We start from the raw sequence: 22234 nt of genomic DNA, 5'->3' as shown, positions 1-22234 counted from the left end.
CTCATTGTAGAGGTCTTTCACCTCTTTTATGAGATCAATTCTCAATATTTTATTTTTTTTGATGCTATTGTGAATGGGGTAGTTTTCCTAATTTCTCTTTCTGAAGATTCATCACTTATGTATAAAAATGCATTGAATTTATGGGCATTGATCTTGTAACCTGCTATTTTACTGAATTCACTTATGAGTTCTAAAAGTTTTCTGGTGGAATTTTCTGTTCCTCTAAATATATAATCATGTCATCAGCAAACAGGGATAGTTTGAGTTCTTCTTTTCCTACTCATATCCCTTTAATTTCTTTGGTTTGTCTAATTGCTCTGGCTAGAGTTTCAAGGACAATGTTGAATAGAAGTAGTGAAAGAGGACATCCCTGCCTTGTTCCAGTTTTTAGGGGGAATGCTTTCAGTTTTTCGCCATTTAGAATGATATTGACCATGGGCTTAGCATAGATGGCCTTTACAACGTTAAGGAATGTTCCCACTATTCCAATTTTTTCTAGTGTTTTGAGCATGAAGGGATGCTGTATTTTATTGAATGCTTTTTCTGCATCTATTGAAATCATTACGTGATTCTAAACTTTAAGTTTGTTGATATGGTGAATGACATTTATTGATTTTCAGATGTTGAACCAACCTTGCATCCTGGGATAAAACACACTTGATCATGTTGCAGTATCTTTTTAATATATTTTTGGATGAGATTTGCTAAAATTTTGTTGAGAATATTTGCATTGATGTTCATTAAGAATATGGGTCTGAAATTTTCTTTCCTCGATGTGTTTCTGTCTGGTTTAGGTAACAGGGTGATATTGGTTTCATAGAATGAGTTTGGGAGGGTTCCCTCCTCTTCTATTTCATGGAATATTTTGAGGAGTATTGGAATGAGCTCTTCTTTAAAGGTTTTGTAGAACTCGGCTGAGAACCCATCTGGTCCCGGACTTTTCTTTTTTGGAAGGCTTTTGATTACCTCTTCTATTTCATTGCTTGAAATTGATTTATTTGTGTATATCCTCCTCATTCAGTTTAGGTAATTCATATGTGTCTAGAAACTTGTTGATGTCTTCAAGGTTTTCTGTTTCGTTGTAATATAGATTTTCAAAATAGCTTCTCAGTCTATGCCTTTGATGATGAGTTTAGGCCATTAATATTCAGGGTTATTATTGAGATATGATTTGTATTACCAGTCATTTTGGCTTATTTTTGGTTTTTAATTTGACTAATTTTCTCCTTTGATTTACTTTTCCTTCAATGTATTTGCTTCCTTTGCTAATTGCATTGTTTTTCTCTTGTCCTCATGGAATATTTTGCTGAGAATGTTCTGTATTGCAAGCTTTCTGTTTGTATATTCTTTTAACTTTTGTTTATCATGGCAGGTTTTTATTTTGTCATCAAATCTGAAGTTTAGTTTTGCTTGGTTTAAGATTCTTGCTTGGCATCCATGTTTTTTCAGAGCTTGGTATATATTGTTCTAAGACATCCTAGCTTTAGGGTCCAAACTGAGAATTTTGCTGATATGGGTTTTGGTTTCACCCTGTATGTAATCTACTACTTTTTCTCACAACCTTTAAAATCCTATCTTTATTTTTATGTGCCTTGATGTGGATCTGTTGTAATTTTATATGTTTGGTGTCCCGTAAGCCTCTCGTATTTGATTTTTCATTTCATTCTTCAGGTTTGGAAAATTTTCTTCTCTTCTTTCATTGGATAGACTGATCATTCCTTTGGTTTGTATCTCTGTGCCTTCCTCAATCCCCAATATTGTTTAATTTGGTCTTTGCATGATATTTCATAGTTGTTGGAGTTTCTGTTCATGATTTCTTACCATCTTCTCTGTGAGATAAACTTCATTTTCAAGATTCCATATTTTGTCTTCATTGTCTGAGGTTCTGCCTTCCAAGTGATCTAGTCTGTTGCTGATGCTTTCTATTGAGTTTTAAACATAGTTTATTATTTCCTTCATTTTAAGAATTTCTGTTTTTTGTTTTCAGAATCTCTATGTCTTAACTGAAATGATGTTTGGCTTCCTACATTTGCTCTTTTAACTTTTTGTTGTAGTGATGATTCATAGCCTGCATCTGCACTCTTATCTCATTCTTTCCTTTGGGGATAGTTTTAGTTATGTACATTCAGAACTCTTTTCCTGATATTTCTTCTGTCATTCTGTCATTGGATTATATTATTATAGCATCTTGGTTAGTTTCTTCCTATTTTTTTTTATGCTGCTCCTGTATCTTCCCTTCTAGCAGTGTGGAGTTGAGGAATTGCACTTTACCCCCATATGCTTACTGTGACCTTGCAGGCCTCCAGTACCTGACCTTTAAGGGGGAGATCAATATTAGCAGCACCCAATACAAACAATATGCAGACCTAAACCATATAGCCCCTATGAAGATGTTAAGAGTACTGTAGTAATAAACAGAGAGAATGAATTTGATCATCATTGACAGTATAACCAGTAGGTTTGCAATTGGATCTATAATTTCTAATGGTGGAGAGAGAGGATGGAGACAGGGTGTAGGATGTAGTTGTTAATGGGATCAAAGAGAGTGTAGAGTTACTAGATGAGGGAAAGGAGCAGGATCAAAAGAAGTTGATTGTTAGCATGAGAAAATGGAGAGAGACTCTGAGGAAACAAGTAAAGAAGGAGTGAGAAAAAATAAAAAAAATTAAAGAACTACAATAAAGCAGTCATATTGTATTTAAACTTCCCTATCTTCAGGAGCTTGATGCAACATACGTACCTAACAATGGGCTTCCAGTCTCCAGCAGGCATCTCAGAATGGGAGTTGCCCCACTTAAAGATGGTGGTTTCCCCTTCTGGGATAATAAAAAATGGCTGCCATGACTTCTGAACATGTTGGTAGTTGGGGAGTCACAGTGAGATCATTGAGTCTGTGCAGGGCATGCTTGTGCCTGGGTCCTGAAGCAGGGCACAGTTGGGGTGACTGGGGTCCTCTTATAAACTCCCCTTTCCCTTGGGACTTACACAGAGAAGTAGGTCTGAGCAGCAGAAGGAATAGACTGAATCTGATGCTGAGATGAGAATAATGGGAATGCTTTCAAATTTTAATTTCCAACCTCAGATCATCCTTGAAATTCCTAGTTTTGTGTTCATGTCCATGCTTTAAACACCTTCTTTTGTTCTCCTAGGGCTTCAGTCAACAGTGGCCTGAAGTTGGACGTGTTAATTCTTTACTTATTCTTTTGTGGCCACGGTGAAACTCCACCCCCTCTCCTCTTGATCATGCCTCTGCCCTTCCTTATCCTCCTACTGTTTATTTCCTTGTTTATGTTTTCCTGATCCCTTTACCATTATAATATGAGATATGGCAGAATCTGGCTTTCCTTTTTGTGTTTGTTTTTTCAATGGTACTGAGGATACTAGGCTTCACAACTGCTAGGCAAGTACACTTCCTCAAAATTTCTATCCTCCTATGTTCCAGGGATGCCTGGTGTGTGTCAGCATGCAGACTCTTAGTTGTCTTTTCTATCTATAAAATACACCATCTCTTGACAGTCTCTCTCCTGAAAATCACATTTAGGTTCTGAATATCACCTACCTCCTTGCATCATTGATTTTATCACAGTCTCCCAAACATACAAGATAAGTTAACATTGTATTTCATTGTATGTGACTGTGTAGCCACAAATCAAACTTGCAATCCATATCTCCTCATAAGACTCTTCATTTAGCAGCATGAATGAACATGTGAGCCTATAAATGGGAGCCATGTGCTGTGAGCGTGCAGAAGTCGGGTAAAAACACAAAGTTGCCCTGAATCTGGCATCACACTGAAAATCCCAGCCAATGCTGGGATCTCTTCATTGTACAGCCCTGTGCTGAAGTTCTGCTTAATGTTGGCACTGTGCCACATAAGCCTTGATAGGACACATGGTTGTTCTTTATAGTGTCAGGGTGGTGGTGAATTTTATACAGAAAGGATACAAACATGGTGGGGACATTACATCAGAGTTTTAAGAGAAAAGTTTAAATTCATACTAAAGTGTAATGGTTCCTAAAAAATATAAAGATCTCCAAAGTTGCATTAAATTTTGTACTAACATCTTGAAAATACACATATACTTTTGTAACACAAACAATTTACAGTCAATTGTGGACTTCAGAAAATCTGGACTTCTCCCAAAAAGCTGACCACCTTGCCAGGCAACTGTTGTGTTTGACTCAAGTAAGAATCAAAATATCTATGGAGAGTAAGTCTACGTTTGAAGTCACATATTCACATTCAGTCTCCCCTGTGTATAAGTGATTTCAGTTGTATAAGGAAATAAGTGGAAACGAATCTGTTGCAGTCCAAAGGAATACAGTGTCCATTAGCAGATAATCTCAGTGTACCTGGTCAGCATGAAAATATGCTGTTTTCTCCCTCTGGTTAATTTTAATTAGTTTTTAAAAATCCTATAAATAATTTGTTTGCTTTTTGACACATTGATTAGCCGAAGGTATAAATTGGACTCATGAGAATGTTTTGGCTAGTAAATGTAGAAATACTATTTTTTAAATGCTATTTGTTAATAGACATAGTAGATTTAACCAATGCAAACAATGGGTATTATGATGGACAAATATCTCTCATGTATTGTTCTTATGAGAATAAACCATGTAGTTCTGAACTTCCTCTTGCTACAAATATTTACTTATAATTGTACCTCAAGTTTTGCCACAAGAAGAGGAGATATATTTTTTCAAATAAGTCTGTACGATGTTTTTAAATTTCAAATCTTATGTGATTAAGCATAAATATTCGCATAACGTTTTATTATCGAGCTTTATTGGTGAAATTCATGAAATTAATCATTAAAGCAGGAATGTGGGACAATGACAGCAAACTCACTCTTCAGATTTTCCCTTCGTTAGTGTTAGGTTGTAATTTGGTGAACTGTAGGAGGAAGATTAGAGCAACTGAGACAAAGGGCAGTGTGCCAAACTGTCCAATCATGTAGGCTGGAAAATTCCACTGACCCTTAACATACACCTGTCACTCAGGAGGACTCCCTCCCATTCCAGCCTATAAAGACCCTGGGCAGCTGGGTGCATGTGTGATTTTTCCAGGTCCTTACTGGTCATGTACCCCGGGGGGCTGGAAATTTCACCCAAGAGCCAAATTCCATTAAAGCTTGCTTTGACAACTTTTCTGTCTGATTTTATTTGGCCGCTCACCGTGGCCTCAAGCTTACATTTGGTTCTGAGACCTGGGAAGGTTTTTGTTCTCCTCCCTCAGCATTGAGGCCGATCCCCTCCTCAGAAGAACCAGGAGATTCTGTTACATTCTGCTCAGCTCTGTTCCATTCTGCTCCATCCATTTCTCTTTATTTGGCATCAGATTGTGGTAAGTTAGGTTTTGTTTTTTTTTTCCCCATTTGCCGTTCCAATATTTACCCTCTGTTCTGCAAGGGGTCTATCTGTTCCCATGAGTAATAGACCCCCCACCAGTTCTTCTTGGGTTCTAGTCACTGGGAGACATCTGGTCCTCCAGTTAGCCCCCCGTTTAATCTGTTCCGGACCCCCAAAAAACAAAAGACGTTTTGACTTTTGGCCCATCCGCAGTTTTTCCGGTGTGCATGAGCTGAAATTGGGATGCCTTTTCCTGGCTTCGGTATACCTATCTCGGTAAAGTTGGATGGTTAATGGGAGCTCATTGGACCCCCAAACTCCTTTGGGCTGTCTCCACCATAATTTAACTAAACTGGGACTTCCCAATACTTAAGCCGTAAAGGGCTAGTTTTTTGTTCTACCATGGCTTGGCCTCAGTATTTTCTAGATAATGGCTCAAAATGGCCACCAGAGGGCACTTCACTGTCAAATTCTCACCCACTTGAGTAACCATTTAAAAGCTTTTCATTTTTGGAATTTGGCGCTCACCCCGCCCCTTCTTCTACCTGTTCCTCCACCCAAATTCTCCTTGCAGGGGCGGTCCCAAACTCCACCCTCCTCCATGCTCTGGCCAGAATTCTGCCTCCTCTTCCTGTCCTCCTTCTGCAAACCCACATCTTCCTCCTGCAGATGCAGCTCCTCCTCCACATCCTCCTCAGAATCCTCCCACCTACCCTCCTTCTCATCCTTCAGAATATCCCTCCCCCCTGTCTGTTCCCTCCTCCCCTGTTAGTACTGATAAACAATCTCATTAGACCCTTTCACCGTCTGACCCAAAGCTTCTTTTTCCTCTCCAGGAAGTAGCTGGTGCAGAGGGCATTGTGCAAGTTCATGTTCCATTTTCACTCCAGGACCTTTCCCAGATTGAGAATTGTTTAGAGTATTTCTCTGTTGATTCCTTTACTTATATTAAGGAATTTAAATATCTTTCCCAAATTTATAGTCTCACCAGGCACGATGTTCATGTTTTTCTTTCTTCCACTCTCACTCCAGATGAATGAGCCCATATTCAACAGGCAGCACAGGACCATGCTGACCAAGCCCATTTAATGGACATAACTCTACCCACAGGGGCAGCAGCAGTTCCAATAAATGAACCAAACTGGAACTATCAGGAAAACCAGTAATGCCACCATTATTGTGCTCACATGGTCCAATACCTCATAGCAGGCATGCAAGCAGTCTCCAATAAGGTGGTAAACTTTGATAAACCGAGGGAAATTACCCAGAATCCAGATGAGAATCCAACTGTTTCTTAACTGCCTTACAGAGGCCCTTACTAAATATACTAAACTGGACCCTGAATCTCCCTCTGGGGCTACAGTGCTAGCAACCTACTTCATTTTTCAATCAGCCCCTGATATAAGAAAAAAGCTCAAACCGAGGAGGGCCCTCAAACCCCTATCCAAGATCCAGTGAAAATGACCTTTCAAGTCTATAATGACCAAGAAGAATCAACTGAAAAGGCCAGGCAATTCATTTGTAGAAAAAGGTGACACTTCAATCCCAAGCCTTGGTAACTTCCCTATGGCCAGCAGCTCCAGCGAGAGCTTCAAATGGGGGCCAGCAATCCTCTCCACCAGGGGCCTGCTTCAAGGGCTGACACAAAGGTCACCGGGCTTGTCAATGTTCAAACCCATGGCCCCCCACCAGGCTGTGTCCCACCTGCAAACAAGCAGGACACTGGAAGACTGACTGCCCTGTGGCCAGTCCCTCTGTGGCACCTCTATGCAGGGATGTGGCCAGCCAGGCGGTCCCTTCCCATGAGCATTTGGGATTTGCAGAAGACTGAAGGAGTCTGGACTTGAGGAGACCCATTACCCTAGCAGAGCCCAGGGTAAAGCTCCAGGTAGTGGGTAAGTCCATTACTTTCCTTGTGGACATGGGGGCCACCTATTCTGTCTTGCCTGCCCACTCTGGGCCTTTATTTTCTTCCCAGGTTTTGGTTATGGGAATTGGCAGAAAGCCCTCCTCCCCAAGCAGAAGAGCTATAGCCTGTGCCCTGGAGGGACATCCTTTTACACACTCATTCCTAGTTATTCCCTCCTGTCCAGTCCCCCTCCTAGGAAGAGATGTTCTCCAACTCCTAGGATCCACCCTACAGCTTCTTCCCAGGCACACTGCTAGTGTTCACCTTCTTCTACCTCTATTTCATTCATTCTTTAGCATCCCCACACCACCTACCCTACCACTGCCCCCAGACCTGGTCAACCCCCAAATCTGGGACACTTCCAAGCTAGTCATAGCCTCCCACCACAAGCCAGTCCCCATCCAACTGAAACTTCAAGCTAAGTTTCCTTCATGTCCCCAGTTTCCAATTTCCTGTACTCACAGGTAAGGACTTAAACCCATTATAGACCAGTTGCTTACTTAGGGACTCCTTACCCCTACTGACTTCCCTTGTAACACCCCCATACTGCCAGTACATAAACCACCAGAAATGGCAGATCACATTTTCTCTTTCCTGAGTTTGGCTGGATTTTTCAGACACTGGGTCCCTAATTTTACACTTCTTGTCAAACCCCTGTATCAGGCAGCAAAGGAGACTCCACATGGGCCCCTTACCTCCCCCAAGATGATAGCTAACTCTTTTTACAAGCTCAGGGATGCTCTCACGTCCTCCCCTGCTCTCTCTTGCTCTCCCCAACTCTAACCGTCCTTTTCACCTCTTCACAGATGAAAAACAGGGTGTTGCCACTGACCTTCTCATGCAACCAACTGGATCTTCTTAAAAACCAGTGGCATATCTCTCCAAGCAGCTTGATTCCATGGTTTGCGAGTGGCTACCCTGTCTGTGAGCACTGGTGGCAGCAGCAGAATTAACTTAGGAAGCTCTAAAACTCACTCTACTCCAACCAATAACTGTTCTTTCCATCCATCAATTTCAGGACCTCTTAAGTCATAAATCCCTTCCACTCCCACAGGTGCTAAAGGTGATACGTTCACCTCATGAAGACCTCTTCAATTACCCACTTCCCTCAACTGACCTAACAGTTTTTGTAGATGGCAGTTCTGTGCTGGGTCCTGATGGATGCTGTTTAGAACTGCTTATGCAGTTGTCCCCACTGCACCTCAGTTCTGGAAGCCAATTGCCTTCCAGAAGGGAACACTTCCCAAAAGGCTGAACTCTTTGCTCTGATTAGGGCTCTAGTTTTATCCAAAGGTAAACAGGTCAACATCTACACAGATTCCAAATATGCCTTCTTGATTTCTCACTCACATTAGGCTATACGGAAGGAGTGTAGATTTTTCACCATAAAGTGCTCACCAGATCAGAAAGAAAAATAGAAGGTTCTAAGTATGGGAATGTATTCAGTAGAAGGAAAAATAATGTTTCTGTGTAAGAAAGTTCTTGTGTGATGGAATATATGAGGGTCAAAGTAAGTGCTAAGAATGTCTGTGTAAATAAAGGGCAAATTTCAACAAGTTTGCATGTAACTAAGTTGGTTATATATATGTGAGACAATCAGTTAAAGCTATTTGAGGTTTTTCCTAAGGTCAAATACTAATGTATTGATATAAACCAAAGTTTAATCTATATGTCAAAATGACAAGGATTCCTTTAAAAACACTAACTTACCCTTGACATTGTGCCTGTTAAGTTTTATTCTTTATAAATTTCTTAAAATGACATTTAAAAAAGAATGTGATGTGCAATAGCAAAAAATGGGACAACAGTGACTGAGATTGGGGTCTCTGATGACCTCATGGCTGTGGCCTGGTGCCTGGGAGTGTTCCTGTGCAGGGGCACAAGATGCCTAACTGCCGTGGCAGTACCCTCACTGGGGAGGCTCTGTACAGAAATCCTATCAGCTCTGACATTTATCTCAGGCACACAGTTCTGGGGCAGGAAGGAATTCTTTTGCCAGATAACCAGTGTTTCCTCAGTTCCCTTCTCTTGTTCCTGCCCATGTTATAGTAAATTTGGACAGTGGACTTCCTTGAGAGCTACACAGAGCTCCTAACATTAACAGAGCTCTATTTGATCTCCACTTAATCTTCAAAGTCTGTCTATAAACCTTTATTTTCTAATACTCCTTTGCCCATGCTGGTCATGCTAGTTATAGCAAAAGAGGCAAAAATCAGCTTCAGAATTAGAACATTTTACCTAAGATTTGTAAAGAGCCCCTCCTTACCTGAGATAAGGCTCTACCTCACCCTGTTGCATGTTAGAATGGCTCCAAAATAAGCCAGACTTTAACTTATTTAAAGTTGTGTTCAAAGTTTGATGTTTCTTGTAAAGATTACTGTGATCTCAAATGGGATATAATGAATAACAGTCAAAATTCAAGATAGCTATTGCACAAACTGAATGTTTTACTGTTGGCGACTCCATTTTGTATTTTCCTTGTGAACTCTATAACAGTTGCCTAATTAATTTTTTTTTTTTTTTTTTTGCAGAAGTACTGCTTCAAGAGCAAACACTGTAAATTAGCTTGAAATAGTAGGGCATCATCGATAGGACAGATAATGTAAACCCCAATTAGATAAAAGGGGGTGAATAACTGTAAAGTCATAGACACTGAAATTAAAGTCCAGCACTCTTACTTTATGACTGGTGAGACTGGCTTGCTGGATGGTTGATATCAAATTTAGAGATTGAGACTAAATACAGAGGCCAAGGAAAGCCAGTAACAGGTAAATTTGACCAACTTGATCTTAGACACTAGCAAAACAACTAAAACAGAATTATAGCCATTTTTGGGCATTTAAAAGAAACAATAGTTAGATGCAACTTAATATGTACACTTGTGTTAACCTCCATAGAATAAATAAATACTGGAAGCTACAAGAGAGAGATTCTTAGGCAGATGTACCTGCTATCAAGAGAAACTGCCAGAAGCAGGAGATTTTAGTTAGTTTAAGGCCTACAGATCCTCCTAAGCTACATAGGAAGGCTTAATCTATGCTTGCTAGTATGATTACCTAGTTCTAAGTCACAGAAATACGGAGATCTCTACTAAACACAGGTTATACCAAAAGGAGGACTTGGTTATACAGTCACTGCCACCCAAAATCTAGAATAGCAACTCCAGAAGGCAATGAAGGCATCTGCTGCCCCCTGACATTCCTGCAAAGATGAATAACATTTATTGCTCAAGTTTCCTTGCAGAACCGCCGAGCACTAGATCCGTCAGCAGACAAAGGGGGAACATGCCTCTTCCGAAGAGAATGTTGTTGCTGCATCAATGAAACTGGTTTAATGGAAAAGCAATGTTGAAACACTCAGATGTCCAAATAAAAGGCTGAAGCAAGAAGAATGAAATGACCCCTGGCAAGGATGGTTGAACTCCACTCTTGTCACTTGGCTGACCCCTACTCTTACTGCTCTTTCTGTGATAGGATTTCTGCTAATGATTTCTCCCTGTCTTCTCAGGTTTTCCCTGAACCGCATGAGTTGCTAGGGTGACATACAACCAGAAGCTCCTACGCTCCTATAGTCGCCACTCCACAGACCTAGAACCCGAACCTTTTCTTCCCCATGATGCCTCTTAACATGCAGGAAGTAGCCAGATGGACTCCAGCACCCTATAAAACCAAAAAGGTCAGGATGTTAGGTCAGAATCTGGGTAACTGTAGGAGGAAGATTGAAGCACCTGAGACCAAGGACAATGTGCCAAATGGTGACCGATCGAGGGCGGGAAAACTCCACTCACCCTTAACATCCACCTGTCACTCAGCAGGACCCCCCTTCCATTCTTGCCTATAGGACCCTGGGAAGCCAGGGCCACATGTGATTTTCTTGATTTTCTCTGGATCTCTACCTGACCTGTAGAGAATTTACCGGGGGCTGTAAATTTTGCCTGAGAGCCAAATTCCAATAAAGCTTGCTTTGGTCACTTTCTGTATGATTTTATTTGGCTGCTAACCATGTCCCAAGCTTACACCAAGTACCTTCATGAATGCCCTGGAAACCTCCCTGTTCCTCAGGCTGTAGATGAGGGGGTTGAGCATGGGGGTGAGGATGGTGTAGAAGACCGACACAATCTTGTCCTGCATGGGGGACCGGTTAGAAGTGGGTCTCATGTAGATGAACATCGCTGCACCGTAGTACATGCCCACCACCATGAGGTGGGAAGAGCAGGTGGCAAAAGCTTTGCGGCGCCCCTCCCCAGACCCCATGCGAATGACAGCCAGAATCACGCGAGCATAGGAGGCAATGATGATGGCAACAGGGAACAGAAGCATAATGATACAGCAGATAAATATCATCCTTTCAAATGTCAAGGTGTCTGTGCAGGCCAAGGTGAGCAGGGCAGGCACATCACAGAGAAAGTGGGGTATTTCCCGGGAACCACAGTATGGAAAGGACAAAGCAACTGCAGCTTCAATTATACCATCAAGGGAGCCAAGGACCCAGGAGGAAGCAGCCATGAGGCCACAGACCTTCTGGCTCATGAGAACTGGGTATCTTAATGGATGGCAAATGGCCACATAGCGGTCATAGGCCATTGCAGCCAGCAGGAAGCACTCTGCTCCCATCAGGGACACGTAGAAGAATATCTGGGTCCCACAGCTTGCCAGGGAGATGGTGTTCCTGCCAGAAAGGTAGTTGAAGGCCATCTTGGGGACGGTGGTGCAGATGAGCATGAGGTCCATGAGGGAGAGCTGGCTGAGGAGAAAGTACATGGGAGTGTGGAGCTGGGTATCCAGGTAGATGAGGAGGACCATGGTGGAGTTGCCCATGAAGGTCACCATGAAGATGCCCAGGACCAGAGCGAAGAGGAAGGTGTGGGTGGGGCTGTGATCAAAGATGCCCAGCAGGACGAAGACAGAGATGAAGGTCTGGTTCCCCCAGGCCATGGTGAGCTGCTCACTGTGGAGACACAGCAGGTAAGGAATGGGCAGCGTTTTGCTGTGGAAATGTGGAGGGGTTTTGTCTCATGTCAGGTAATTTTTACCTGTAGGTGAGGGTGGTTAAGGATTCTTTGTAACTTGATGTGAGTTTCAAGTTCAAGATGCCTAGTTTGGGTGCATGTTGGATTTCAGAGTAAACTCCTGGAAGTCTTCTCAAAATCACATCATCTGGTCACAGAGAGAATTCAGCTGAAAGGTGTCATGTCATCACAGTGATCACGGGAAGAGTCCTGGATTTCCTGGGATTCTGTGGCATTTCTGTCCATTTCCATGGAACCTTCTTTATCACACTGTGGCATTAACAAAAGTTCATCTGTAAAATGTGGAGGGAAGCAAGTATTAAAATAAGATCTAGTTATTCAAAGACCAGGCCAAGAGAGAAATGGAGTCACCAACAAGAGAAACATGTTGATCAGAGCATGTTTCTGATAATGGGAGTCCTCATGGGAAGGTCTTACCATTGTTGCCTCGCTGTACTCTGTCTCTGAGGGTCAGAGATACTGGTGATACATAGAGCAGGACGAACTCCTCGCAACCAGTTGGAGGGGCCTCGAATGGAAACGCTGTCTGCAGATTATTTCTGCCATGTGACAGTAGAAAATTATTCATTTTCTTTAGCCTTATTTTCCACTCTGTATATTTGCATATTTGTAAGGAGAAGGAGGTATGAAGCTAAGAAATGAAACCTTCAGGTCTTTGAAATGTTGCCTGCTTCATGGATTCTACAAGTATTTTAACATTACATACCACTTGCAGGAATAAAGCCCATCCCTACTTGGTCTTTGACTCTCATATTTTATAAAAACATCAATCTTTGATAGTTTGTGGAAAATCCCTTTAAGAGTCCTCACTTGGCTGAAGAGCAGCACCTTTCTTACACTGTGTTTTGACCTCCATTTAATTTCCTTTTGGGCCTTCTTCCCGTGGGATCGAGCATTGGCTTCTTTTATTTCTTCTTTAATGCCATCTGAACAAAGTTTTCCAATGACTGGTTCAGCTGCTTTTCTTCCCAGATCCTCCATGCACTCCTCACCCAGTCTGTGACCACACCAGCACTGCAGTGGTAGCCAGGAGCTCCCTGCACCCGCCCTCCCTCCTCAGTTCCACATGCCTTTATCAGTGCTTCTCACAGTTATCATCCTTCACAATGAACTCCACCCCAGTTGTGTGGATAAGTGCAAACCACGCTGCTCGGCTTTTTCAAATGTCTTACTTTCCTGCCCTTCATAAGAATTTTGCTAATTGTATAGTCTTTGTACTATTTATTGCTGTTGTGTTTATTTTCAATTGACATGTGATCCTTCTGCATGTTTATGTGGTGCATGTGATGCTTCTGTGTATAAGTAGTGTAGTGTTCAAATCAGGATAAGCTTATCTACTTCTTTAAACATTTGTGGTCTCTCTGTTATGAGAACATTCAAAATGATTTCTTCTAGAATATTTGAAATGTGCAGTACATTGTCTGTTTTCAACAACATGGATGGAACTGGGGTCATCTTGTTAAGCAAAACAACCCAAGCGCAGAACGAGACCCACGAGGTCTCACTCATGTGGACCTGCATAAGCTGAGCATCGAAGGGCACTTTGCAGAGGTTGAGGACCAGGTGGGGAAGGAAGGATGTGGGCAGTGGTCAAGGGCTCCTCAATTACAGTGAGATCAGAGAGAGGATTCTGGCATTCTGTTGTGCAGCAGGGTGACTATAGACAATATAATGTTCTCTCTGTTTTAAAGAACTCATTATATTTTCTAAACCTTTTCCTATCATTCACCCTTGTGCAAGTCTTTCATTGTACACCAATCAGGGAAATCTTGAAACAAGTCACAATGAACCAGGCCCATGAGTGTCCATGCCTGCTGATTGAAATTTACTGCCCAGATGCAGAAGACCACACCACATGAAGCAACCACATCCCCTTTCCCAGCTGTATGCATTTCCTTTTAAGTTTGCTGGTTTGTTACTGTGTGTTACCTTATTTATGCTTTCTCATACACATATTACTAAAAGTTGGGGAAAGAATGAAACATGTCAATCAGCTCCAGAACATTCATTCCATTCTTCATTTTTCACCAGCCATGTTTCAAACCCTCTGCTGCATCCTTAAAGGTACCCAGATCATCAGAGTGACTTCTTTCAGACTGGACTGAAGTCACTGTTTTAACTAGTCCACAAACTGCTCAGTCCCCCACATCACTCTCCTGCGACATTCCTCAGGGACAGTTGGTTGCTGACATTCTTTCCTACAGTCCTCTACCTCTGAAGGTCACTTCTTCCAGTTCCAGCACACGCAGTGCTCTGACTCCTTCTTCATTCCCTAGTCCAGCTCTGCACACACTGAGCTGGACAGGAGCCCTCCCTCTCTGTTCCACATGACCAAAGAAGGTGAGCACATCCAGGTTGGGTGAACCTGGGCTTAGTTGGTGTCCACACCAACTCTTGTATCACCAGACCACTTAAGCAGCATCTGCAGGATTTTGTTTCTGTTCTCTCCACCCCACATGATTGTCAGTAGGATAAGTTACCTCTCACGGTTCCTCATCCAACTACGTCAGTCGCAGCATGCACTATTCAGACCAACTTTACCATCACCACTCAGACCCGCTGCCCTTCATTTCCTTATTCATTGTTGGGTCATTATTGACAAGCTATGTGTTTATTTCTCATTTTCTCTTTAACAAACAAGAGAGATTCGTGCACAAGGGATGGTCATAAGATTCCCATAGATAATAGACCAGTTCCACTGGAGTATCTTGCAGTGATTCTTAAATTCCCATACTTTATATCCCTGTTAAACAAGGCATTACCTTCCTTAAGCATCTTCACTGGCATTATTTCATTTAATTTTAAAATTGTTAGAAATATAGGAAATGTATACTCTACTTTTTCAGAAACTATAAAGGAGTAAGTTGTAGATCAACATGAAAAATCATCTCATTATTTAGAGGCATTTAAAATAACAGAATTTCTGATACACAGTTATTGAACAGATGGTGGTTCCATCCAGGGACTTGGACTCCCCAATGCCAAAACCATATACAGATTGTGGAATGCACCTTCTTTCTGGGTCTTACCTTCAATGTCTTCAAGAAGACATCCCACATCCAAGGACACCAGAAGCCTTTAAATTTCCAGAGTAAGTCTCTGCAGCAGAGTTCTGTAAGCCATCTGTGGCACGCTTTTGCAATCCTGTGGGGAATTCAGTCCCTAATCTTCAATTACACTACTCTGTGTTATGACCCTGTTTTCTCCTAGGGTTTCATAAAATGTAGTTTTGAATTTGTGAAGGTGAGTGAATATTTATCATGAAAAGAAAGTCATTTCACTTTATTAAGGAATAATATAAACTTACTATACATTTTTTTCCTGTTTCATTCACCTATGATGACTGCATTTTGACACTCCTTTTTAAATATTTCATGATTTTTAACTGTATTAACTCCATATGCTTCAGGGAGAAGCAGGAAGTTAGTAGTCTTCTTATTCTTAATGAATGAAAACTCTGAGAGTTTTTTTTTTCCCCTTATTTTCCTGTAAATAGAGCTTTTAAAGCCTTTATTAGTTCCTGTCAAATGGGCTTGACAGGTGGGCCATTCTGTGTTCACCTCAGGCTGCCTTTCCTACGTTTGTGACTTAGCACTCTTGTGACTTTTTCTGGCTTTGAAAGCTGGGCATCTGTGGTGCCCGACTCTGCCACTAACTGTGTAGAACCATCTTTCAATACTCTTATGAAATACACAGAGGGAAAGACTAAAGATTTTCCCCATTCGTTCATGCCACCCAATACAGCATTTCTCACACCAGATGTGAGGGCCTGTTTTTCTCATACTGCTTTGTTGCACATGTAAGTAGGAAATTATATTTGTTTTATTCTGATGACCAAGAGTTCTCCACACCAGGTATAGCATTTTTTTAAAGGCAATTACTTCTTCCTTATACTCTATGTTTGAATATATCATAAGTTTCAGGATGAAGGAAAGGACAAAGTAGAAATATATTAAGTCCATTGAGAAGAGTTATCACAAAAAAATTGTGAAACATGTAGAATAATATAGTTGCTGTCACTGTTCAAAAATGCTTGAAAATGTATACATGGTTATACACATAATTCTTAAAATTAAGCTATGTCAATGGGGAAAATAAAAAAGATGTTTCTATATGTATGTGTAGTTGATATTGTATGAACATACAAAAACCTGAAAATAATGACAGGACCCAAGAGTTTTGAAGGCATTTTACTATGTTAAATACACTTTAACATCTCAACAGGATTTGTGTTTGTTTGTTTGCTTGTTTTTATTTTTTGCAGAACTGGGGATCTATCCCAGGGCTTCACACATGATAAGCAATTGCTCTACCCCTTAGGTACAGTCACAGTCCTTAAGAAATATTCAGTTTTCCTCCATTGTCAATAAAAATGTTAAAATATGTTCTTCGTGAGACTATGAAAAAATACCAGAGATTGAGTAATTCATTAACAAAAGAAATGATTTTCCATGGTCTGCTAGCTGGGAGTCCATGATCAAGATGCCCACAGATTAATTTGAGCTGCATTCTCCTAACTTTTAATCAACACCCAAAGGCCACATTTGTTAATGTGTTACATTGGGGATCAAGTTTCATCATGACCTTTTAATGGAATAACATCATTCATTTAAACTATTGCAAGTACTAATGAAATTATATGCAAATAAGATCTAGCCAGATATGCAAATAAATGTTTCCTGTGGGAATTCACCCTTGGGAGTCCACAGTTAAAGATTCCAGTTCCACTTGCTTATAATCACTTCAAAACCTAATAGGTTTAATAAATATGATGATTTTTTCAATCTCTCATGTTTTCTGAGAGTATTAGATCAGAAAGACCCATCTGGAAGTCTTAGTACAGAGCTCTTCATGGTCATATGATGGCTTTTCCTTGAACACAGGGTTCTGAAGCCTTTGCGCTCTCTCTCTCTCTCTGTCTCTCACTCCCTCTCCCTCCCCACAGTCTGTGCATGTGCCTAACTGGTTCTAGCTCACATCATGAAAGCCGCAACCAAGAGTATTGTTTATAGCATGGTTCAAATATCCAAAATTTATTTAATGACACATGTCATGAGTTGTATTTTATGAGAATTTTTAAAAATTCATCTGTTTTTAGTTTACCATGACAGTAGAATGTATTTTGACATGTCATACATATGTGGAGTATAACTTCCCAGTCTTGTGGTTGTATTGTTGTGGGAATCACACGAGAAGCCCCAAAAGGCACTCAAAGAATGGGAGGAACCTGACTTTATTTTTCCCAGAGGACATTAGCACTTCAAAATTCTGAGAACCCCTAAACAATTTTTCACATTTATAGACGACCTAGGGTCATAAGTTTTCTAGTCTAAAATGGAACATAATTGGGCACAAGGTTTCCAAAAATCGATATATGATTGTGTGTAAGGGTCTTCAAGTGGGAAGTGTGTTTACAGAAGCAGATGTGCTGAGGGAGGCTGGCCCATTGCCAGGCCTTCAGTGACTCTCTAGCCTTCCACTCAGAGCCTGCACAGGGCCTTTACACTTCAGAGGGACATGTTGAGGTCCCAGGGAACGTCTTTCACATTTCAAAAGGAAGGAGTGCATGGTGCCAATGAGTTCTCCTGATGCCCAGCAAGGCGGCCTCACTCTGCTGGCCTCTCTCTGTGGTGCACCTATTCTTGGAGATGCCTCCTTAGCTTACTGGATATCCAGGCCTGGTCAGTTACCCACTGCAGCACATGATAAGGAGTTAGGTTGACTGTGTAGTCCTATGAGAATGCAGAAAGTCTGTCCCTTTCATTCCACTGTCTTCCCCTCCCTTCCTTTTGTTCCCCTTTGTCTAATCCTGTGAACTTGAGAATGCTTTGTTGTTTGTTCAGTTTCTCTAAAGAGTTTTGTTTGTCTTCACTGATTTCAAGATCATCATTAACATTTGTATTAGAAATGCACCTAAAATTTAAGAAATAAATAATTGAAAGAAAAAAATGTAAAAGTTAAGTCACAGCAGTGATTTTGAAATATAGTAATTAACACATCTTTAGTGAGAAATAGCTAGGAAAAAAATTGAATTTAAAAAAATTGAAGTATATTACATTATAAACATTTATAAATATAATATATTTATGATATGATATAAAAACTGTAAGTTTTAATGAGGCAATATTATTTAGAACATCTCTGTTTCAAATGAAGAAGAAAATATTTTTATGGTCATCATTGCTGAATGAGTTTAATTAGCAGACCATTAATCTTAATCAAATGCAAATTCTAACATTGATCTTTAGGAAGGAACATTTTTATTTAAGTAAGTTCAGCCAGATTTTAGAAAATGTGTAAAATACAAGATTCAAGTATACATTTAACCTTTTACTGGATACTGGAGATCATATTACATATAGGTTTTTAAAAAGTTGTTCTAATTGATTACACACGGCAGTAGAACATATTTTGACACATTGTACAGAAAAGGAACATAACTTCCCATTCTTGTGGCTGTACATGGTGCTGAGTGACACCAGTAGCATCATCATACATGTGTATAGGGTAATAATATCTGTCTCATTCTACTGTCTTCCCCATCCCTACCACCTCACCTCTCCCCTCATTCTCCTCTGCATATTTCAAACTTCCCTCATTGTTCCCCACCCATCTCCCTCTATGGTTCAGCATCTGATTATCAGAGAAAACATTAGAACTTTGACTTTCTGAGATTGGCTTATTCCCCTTAGCATGATATTCTACAGTTCCATCCATTTACCTGCAAATACCATAATTTCATTCTTCTTTTAGGCTGAGTAATATTCCATTGTGTATATGTACCACAATTTCTTTATTCAATCATCTGTTGAAGGGCATCTAGGTTCTTTCCATGATTTAGCTAGTGTGAATTGAGCTGCCATAAACATTGATGTGCCTGCATCACTGTAGTATGTTGATTTTAAGTGTTTTAGGCAAAAACCAAAGAGTGGGATTGCTGGAATAGTGGTTCCATTCTAAGTTTTCTAAGGAATCTCCATACTGCTTTCCAGAGTGGTGGCACCAATCTGCAGTCCCACCAGCAATGTATGTGTGCACCTTTGCCCCCACATACTTGCCAACACTTATTGTTGCTTTTATTCTTGATAATTGTCATTCTGACTGGAGTGAGTTGAAATCTTAGAGTAGTTTTGATTTGCATTTCTCTAATCGCTAGAGGTGATGAACACTTCTTCATATGTTTGTTGACCAGTTGTATTTCTTCTTCTGTGAAGTGTCTGTTCAGTTCCTGAACCCATTTATTGATTGGGTTATTTGTGTTTTTGTGTTAAGTTTTTTGTGTTCTTTATATATCCTGGAGATTAGTGCTCTATCTGATGTGCATGAGATGAAGATTTTTTCCCACTTTGTAGGCTCTCTTTTCACATGATTGATTGCCTTCTATGCTGAGAAGAAACTTTGCAGTTTGAATCCATTACATTTATTGATTCTTGTTTTTATTTATTGTGCTTTGGGAGTCTTGTTAAGGAAGTCATGTCCTAAGTCGACATGATAAAGATTTGAGCCAACGTTTTCTTCTATTAGGCACAGAATCTCTGTTTTAGAACCTGAGCCTTTGATCTACTTTGAGGTTATTTTGTGCCGAGTGAGAGATAGGTTTAATTTCAGCTGTTACTGATGGATTTCCAGTTTTCCTAGGATCATTTGTTGAAGAGGCTACCTTTTCTCCATTGTATATTTTGGCACCTTTGTCTATTATGAGAAAACTGTATTTATGTGAGTTTTTCTCTGTGTCTTCTATTCTGAAGCACTGGTCTATCTGCATAGGTTGGTTCCAATACTAGCAGTTTTTGTTACTATTTCTCTGTCATATAATTTAAGGTCTGGTATTGTGATGCCTCCTGCTTCACTTTTCTTGCTAGGGATTTTCTTAGCTATTCTGTGTCTCTTATTTTCCCAAATGAATTTTATGACTGCTTTCTCTACTTTTTTTTACTTATATTTATTTTAAACAAATGGGATACATGTTGTTTCTGTTTGTACATGGAGTAATGGCATACCATTTGCATAATCATACATTTACATAGAGTAACAGTGTTTGATTCTTTCTGTTATTTTTTCATTCCTCCCATTCTTACCATGTCTCTTTTCCCTCTATGCAGTCTCTCATTCCTCCATTCTTGCCCCTCTCCCACTCCCCATTATGTGACATCATCAGATTATCAGTGAGATAATTTGTCCTTTGGTGTTTTGAAATTGCTTTATCTCATTTAGCATGATATTCTCCAATTTCATCCATTTGCCTGCAAATGATATAATTTTATTGTTCTTTATAGCTGAGTAATATTCCATTGTATATATATACCACAGTTTCTTTATCCATTCATCAATTGAAGGACATCTAAGTTGTTTCCACAATCTGGCTATTGTGAATTGAGCAACTATGAGCGTTGATGTGGCTGTATCTCTGTAGTTTGTTGATTTTAAGTCCTTTGGGTATAGGCCAAGGAGTGGGATAGCTGGGTCAAATGGTGGTTCCATTCCAAGTTTTCTAAGGAATCACCACAATGCTTTCCTGAGTGACTGCACTAATTTTCAGCCCCACAAGCAATGTATGAGTTTACCTTTTTTCCCACATCATCACCAACACCTATTGTTGCTTGTGTTCTTGATAATCACCATTCTAATTGGTGTGAGATGGAATCTCAGTGTAGTTTTGATTTGCATTTCTCTTATTACCAAAGATGGTGAACATTTTTTTATATGTTTGTTGATTGCTTGTAGATCTTCTTCTGTGAAGTATCTGTTCATATCCTTAAGCCCATTTGTTGATTGGGTTATTTGTATTCTTGGTGTAGAGTTTTTGAGTTCTTTATATATTCTGGAAATTAGTGCTCTATCTGAAATATGTGTTTCAAAGATTTTTTTCCCACTCTCTAGGCTCTCTCTTCACATTGCTGATAGTTTCTTTTGCTGAGAGAAAGCTATTTAGTTTTAATCTGTCCCAGTTATTGATTCTTGCTGTTATTCCTTGTGCTATGGGAGTCCCGTTAAGGAAGTCTGATTCTAAGCCAACAAGGTGATGCTTTCGACCTACTTTTTCTTCTATAAGATGCAGAGTCTCAGGTCTGATTTCAAGGTCCTTGATCCATTGTGAGTTGATTTTTGTGCAGGATGAGAGATAGGGATTTAGTTTCCTTCTGCTGCATATGGACTTCCAGTTTTCCCAGCACCATTTGTTTAGCAGACTGTCTTTTCTCCATTTCATATTTTTGGCACCTTTGTCCAGTATGAGAAAATTGTATTTATTTGCCTTTGTGTCCATGTCCTCTATTCTGTACCACTGATCTACCTGTCTCTTTTGTTGCCAATATTATGCTGTTTTTGTTACTATTGCTTTGTAGTATAGTTGAAGTTCTGGTATTGCGATAACCCCGTTTCATTCTTCCTGCTAAGGATTGCTTTAGCTAGTCTGGGTTTCTTATTCTTCCCAATGAATTTCATGATTGCTTGCTCTATTTCTGTGAGGTATATCATTGGGATTTTCATTGGAATTGCATTGAATCTTTAAAGCACTTTTGATAGTATGGCCATTTTGACAATATTAATTCTGCCTATCCAAGAATGTGGGAGATCTTTCCATCTTCTAAGGTCTTCCTCATTTTCTTTCTTCAATGTTTTGTAGTTTTCAATGTAGAGATCTTTTTCCTCTTTGATTAGATTGATTCCTAATTACTTCTTTTTTGAGGCTATTGCAAATGAAGTTGTTTTCCTCATTTCCCTTTCAGATGTTTGATCACTTGTGTATAAAAATGCTTTAGATTGAAGTGTGTTGATTTTATAGCCTGCTATTTTGCTGAATTCATTGATGAGATCTACAGGTTTTCTGGAGGAGTTTTTTTTATCTTGTAAATATAGAATTATGTCATCAGGAAACAGTGACAGTAAGTTCCTCTTTTCCTATTTGTATCCCTTTAACTTCTTTAGTCTGTCTAATTGCTCTG

The 22234-nt window shown here is 40.1% G+C and overlaps 2 protein-coding genes across 6 annotated transcripts in view; one reads left to right on the top strand and one right to left on the bottom strand.

Annotated features, from left to right (window-relative positions):
• LOC306663249 (zinc finger protein 124-like) overlaps positions 1 to 22234 on the top strand; it is a 368872-nt gene that overhangs the window by 303944 nt on the left and 42694 nt on the right. The gene's annotated exons all lie outside the window — the stretch shown is intronic.
• Positions 11257 to 12195, bottom strand: LOC306663334 (olfactory receptor 2M5-like; the record flags this gene model as incomplete). Its single annotated transcript, XM_079143737.1, has 1 exon — positions 11257 to 12195. The coding sequence occupies one exon, from the start codon at positions 12193 to 12195 to the stop codon at positions 11257 to 11259; it is 939 nt and encodes a 312-aa protein (XP_078999863.1).

This window comes from Sciurus vulgaris (genome assembly GCF_902686455.1).
Source record: "Sciurus vulgaris genome assembly, chromosome: 6".
In the NCBI taxonomy this organism is placed as follows: domain Eukaryota; kingdom Metazoa; phylum Chordata; class Mammalia; order Rodentia; family Sciuridae; genus Sciurus; species Sciurus vulgaris.
Note: the sequence above shows the minus strand (reverse complement) of the source record. Positions and strands in the feature narration are given on the sequence as shown.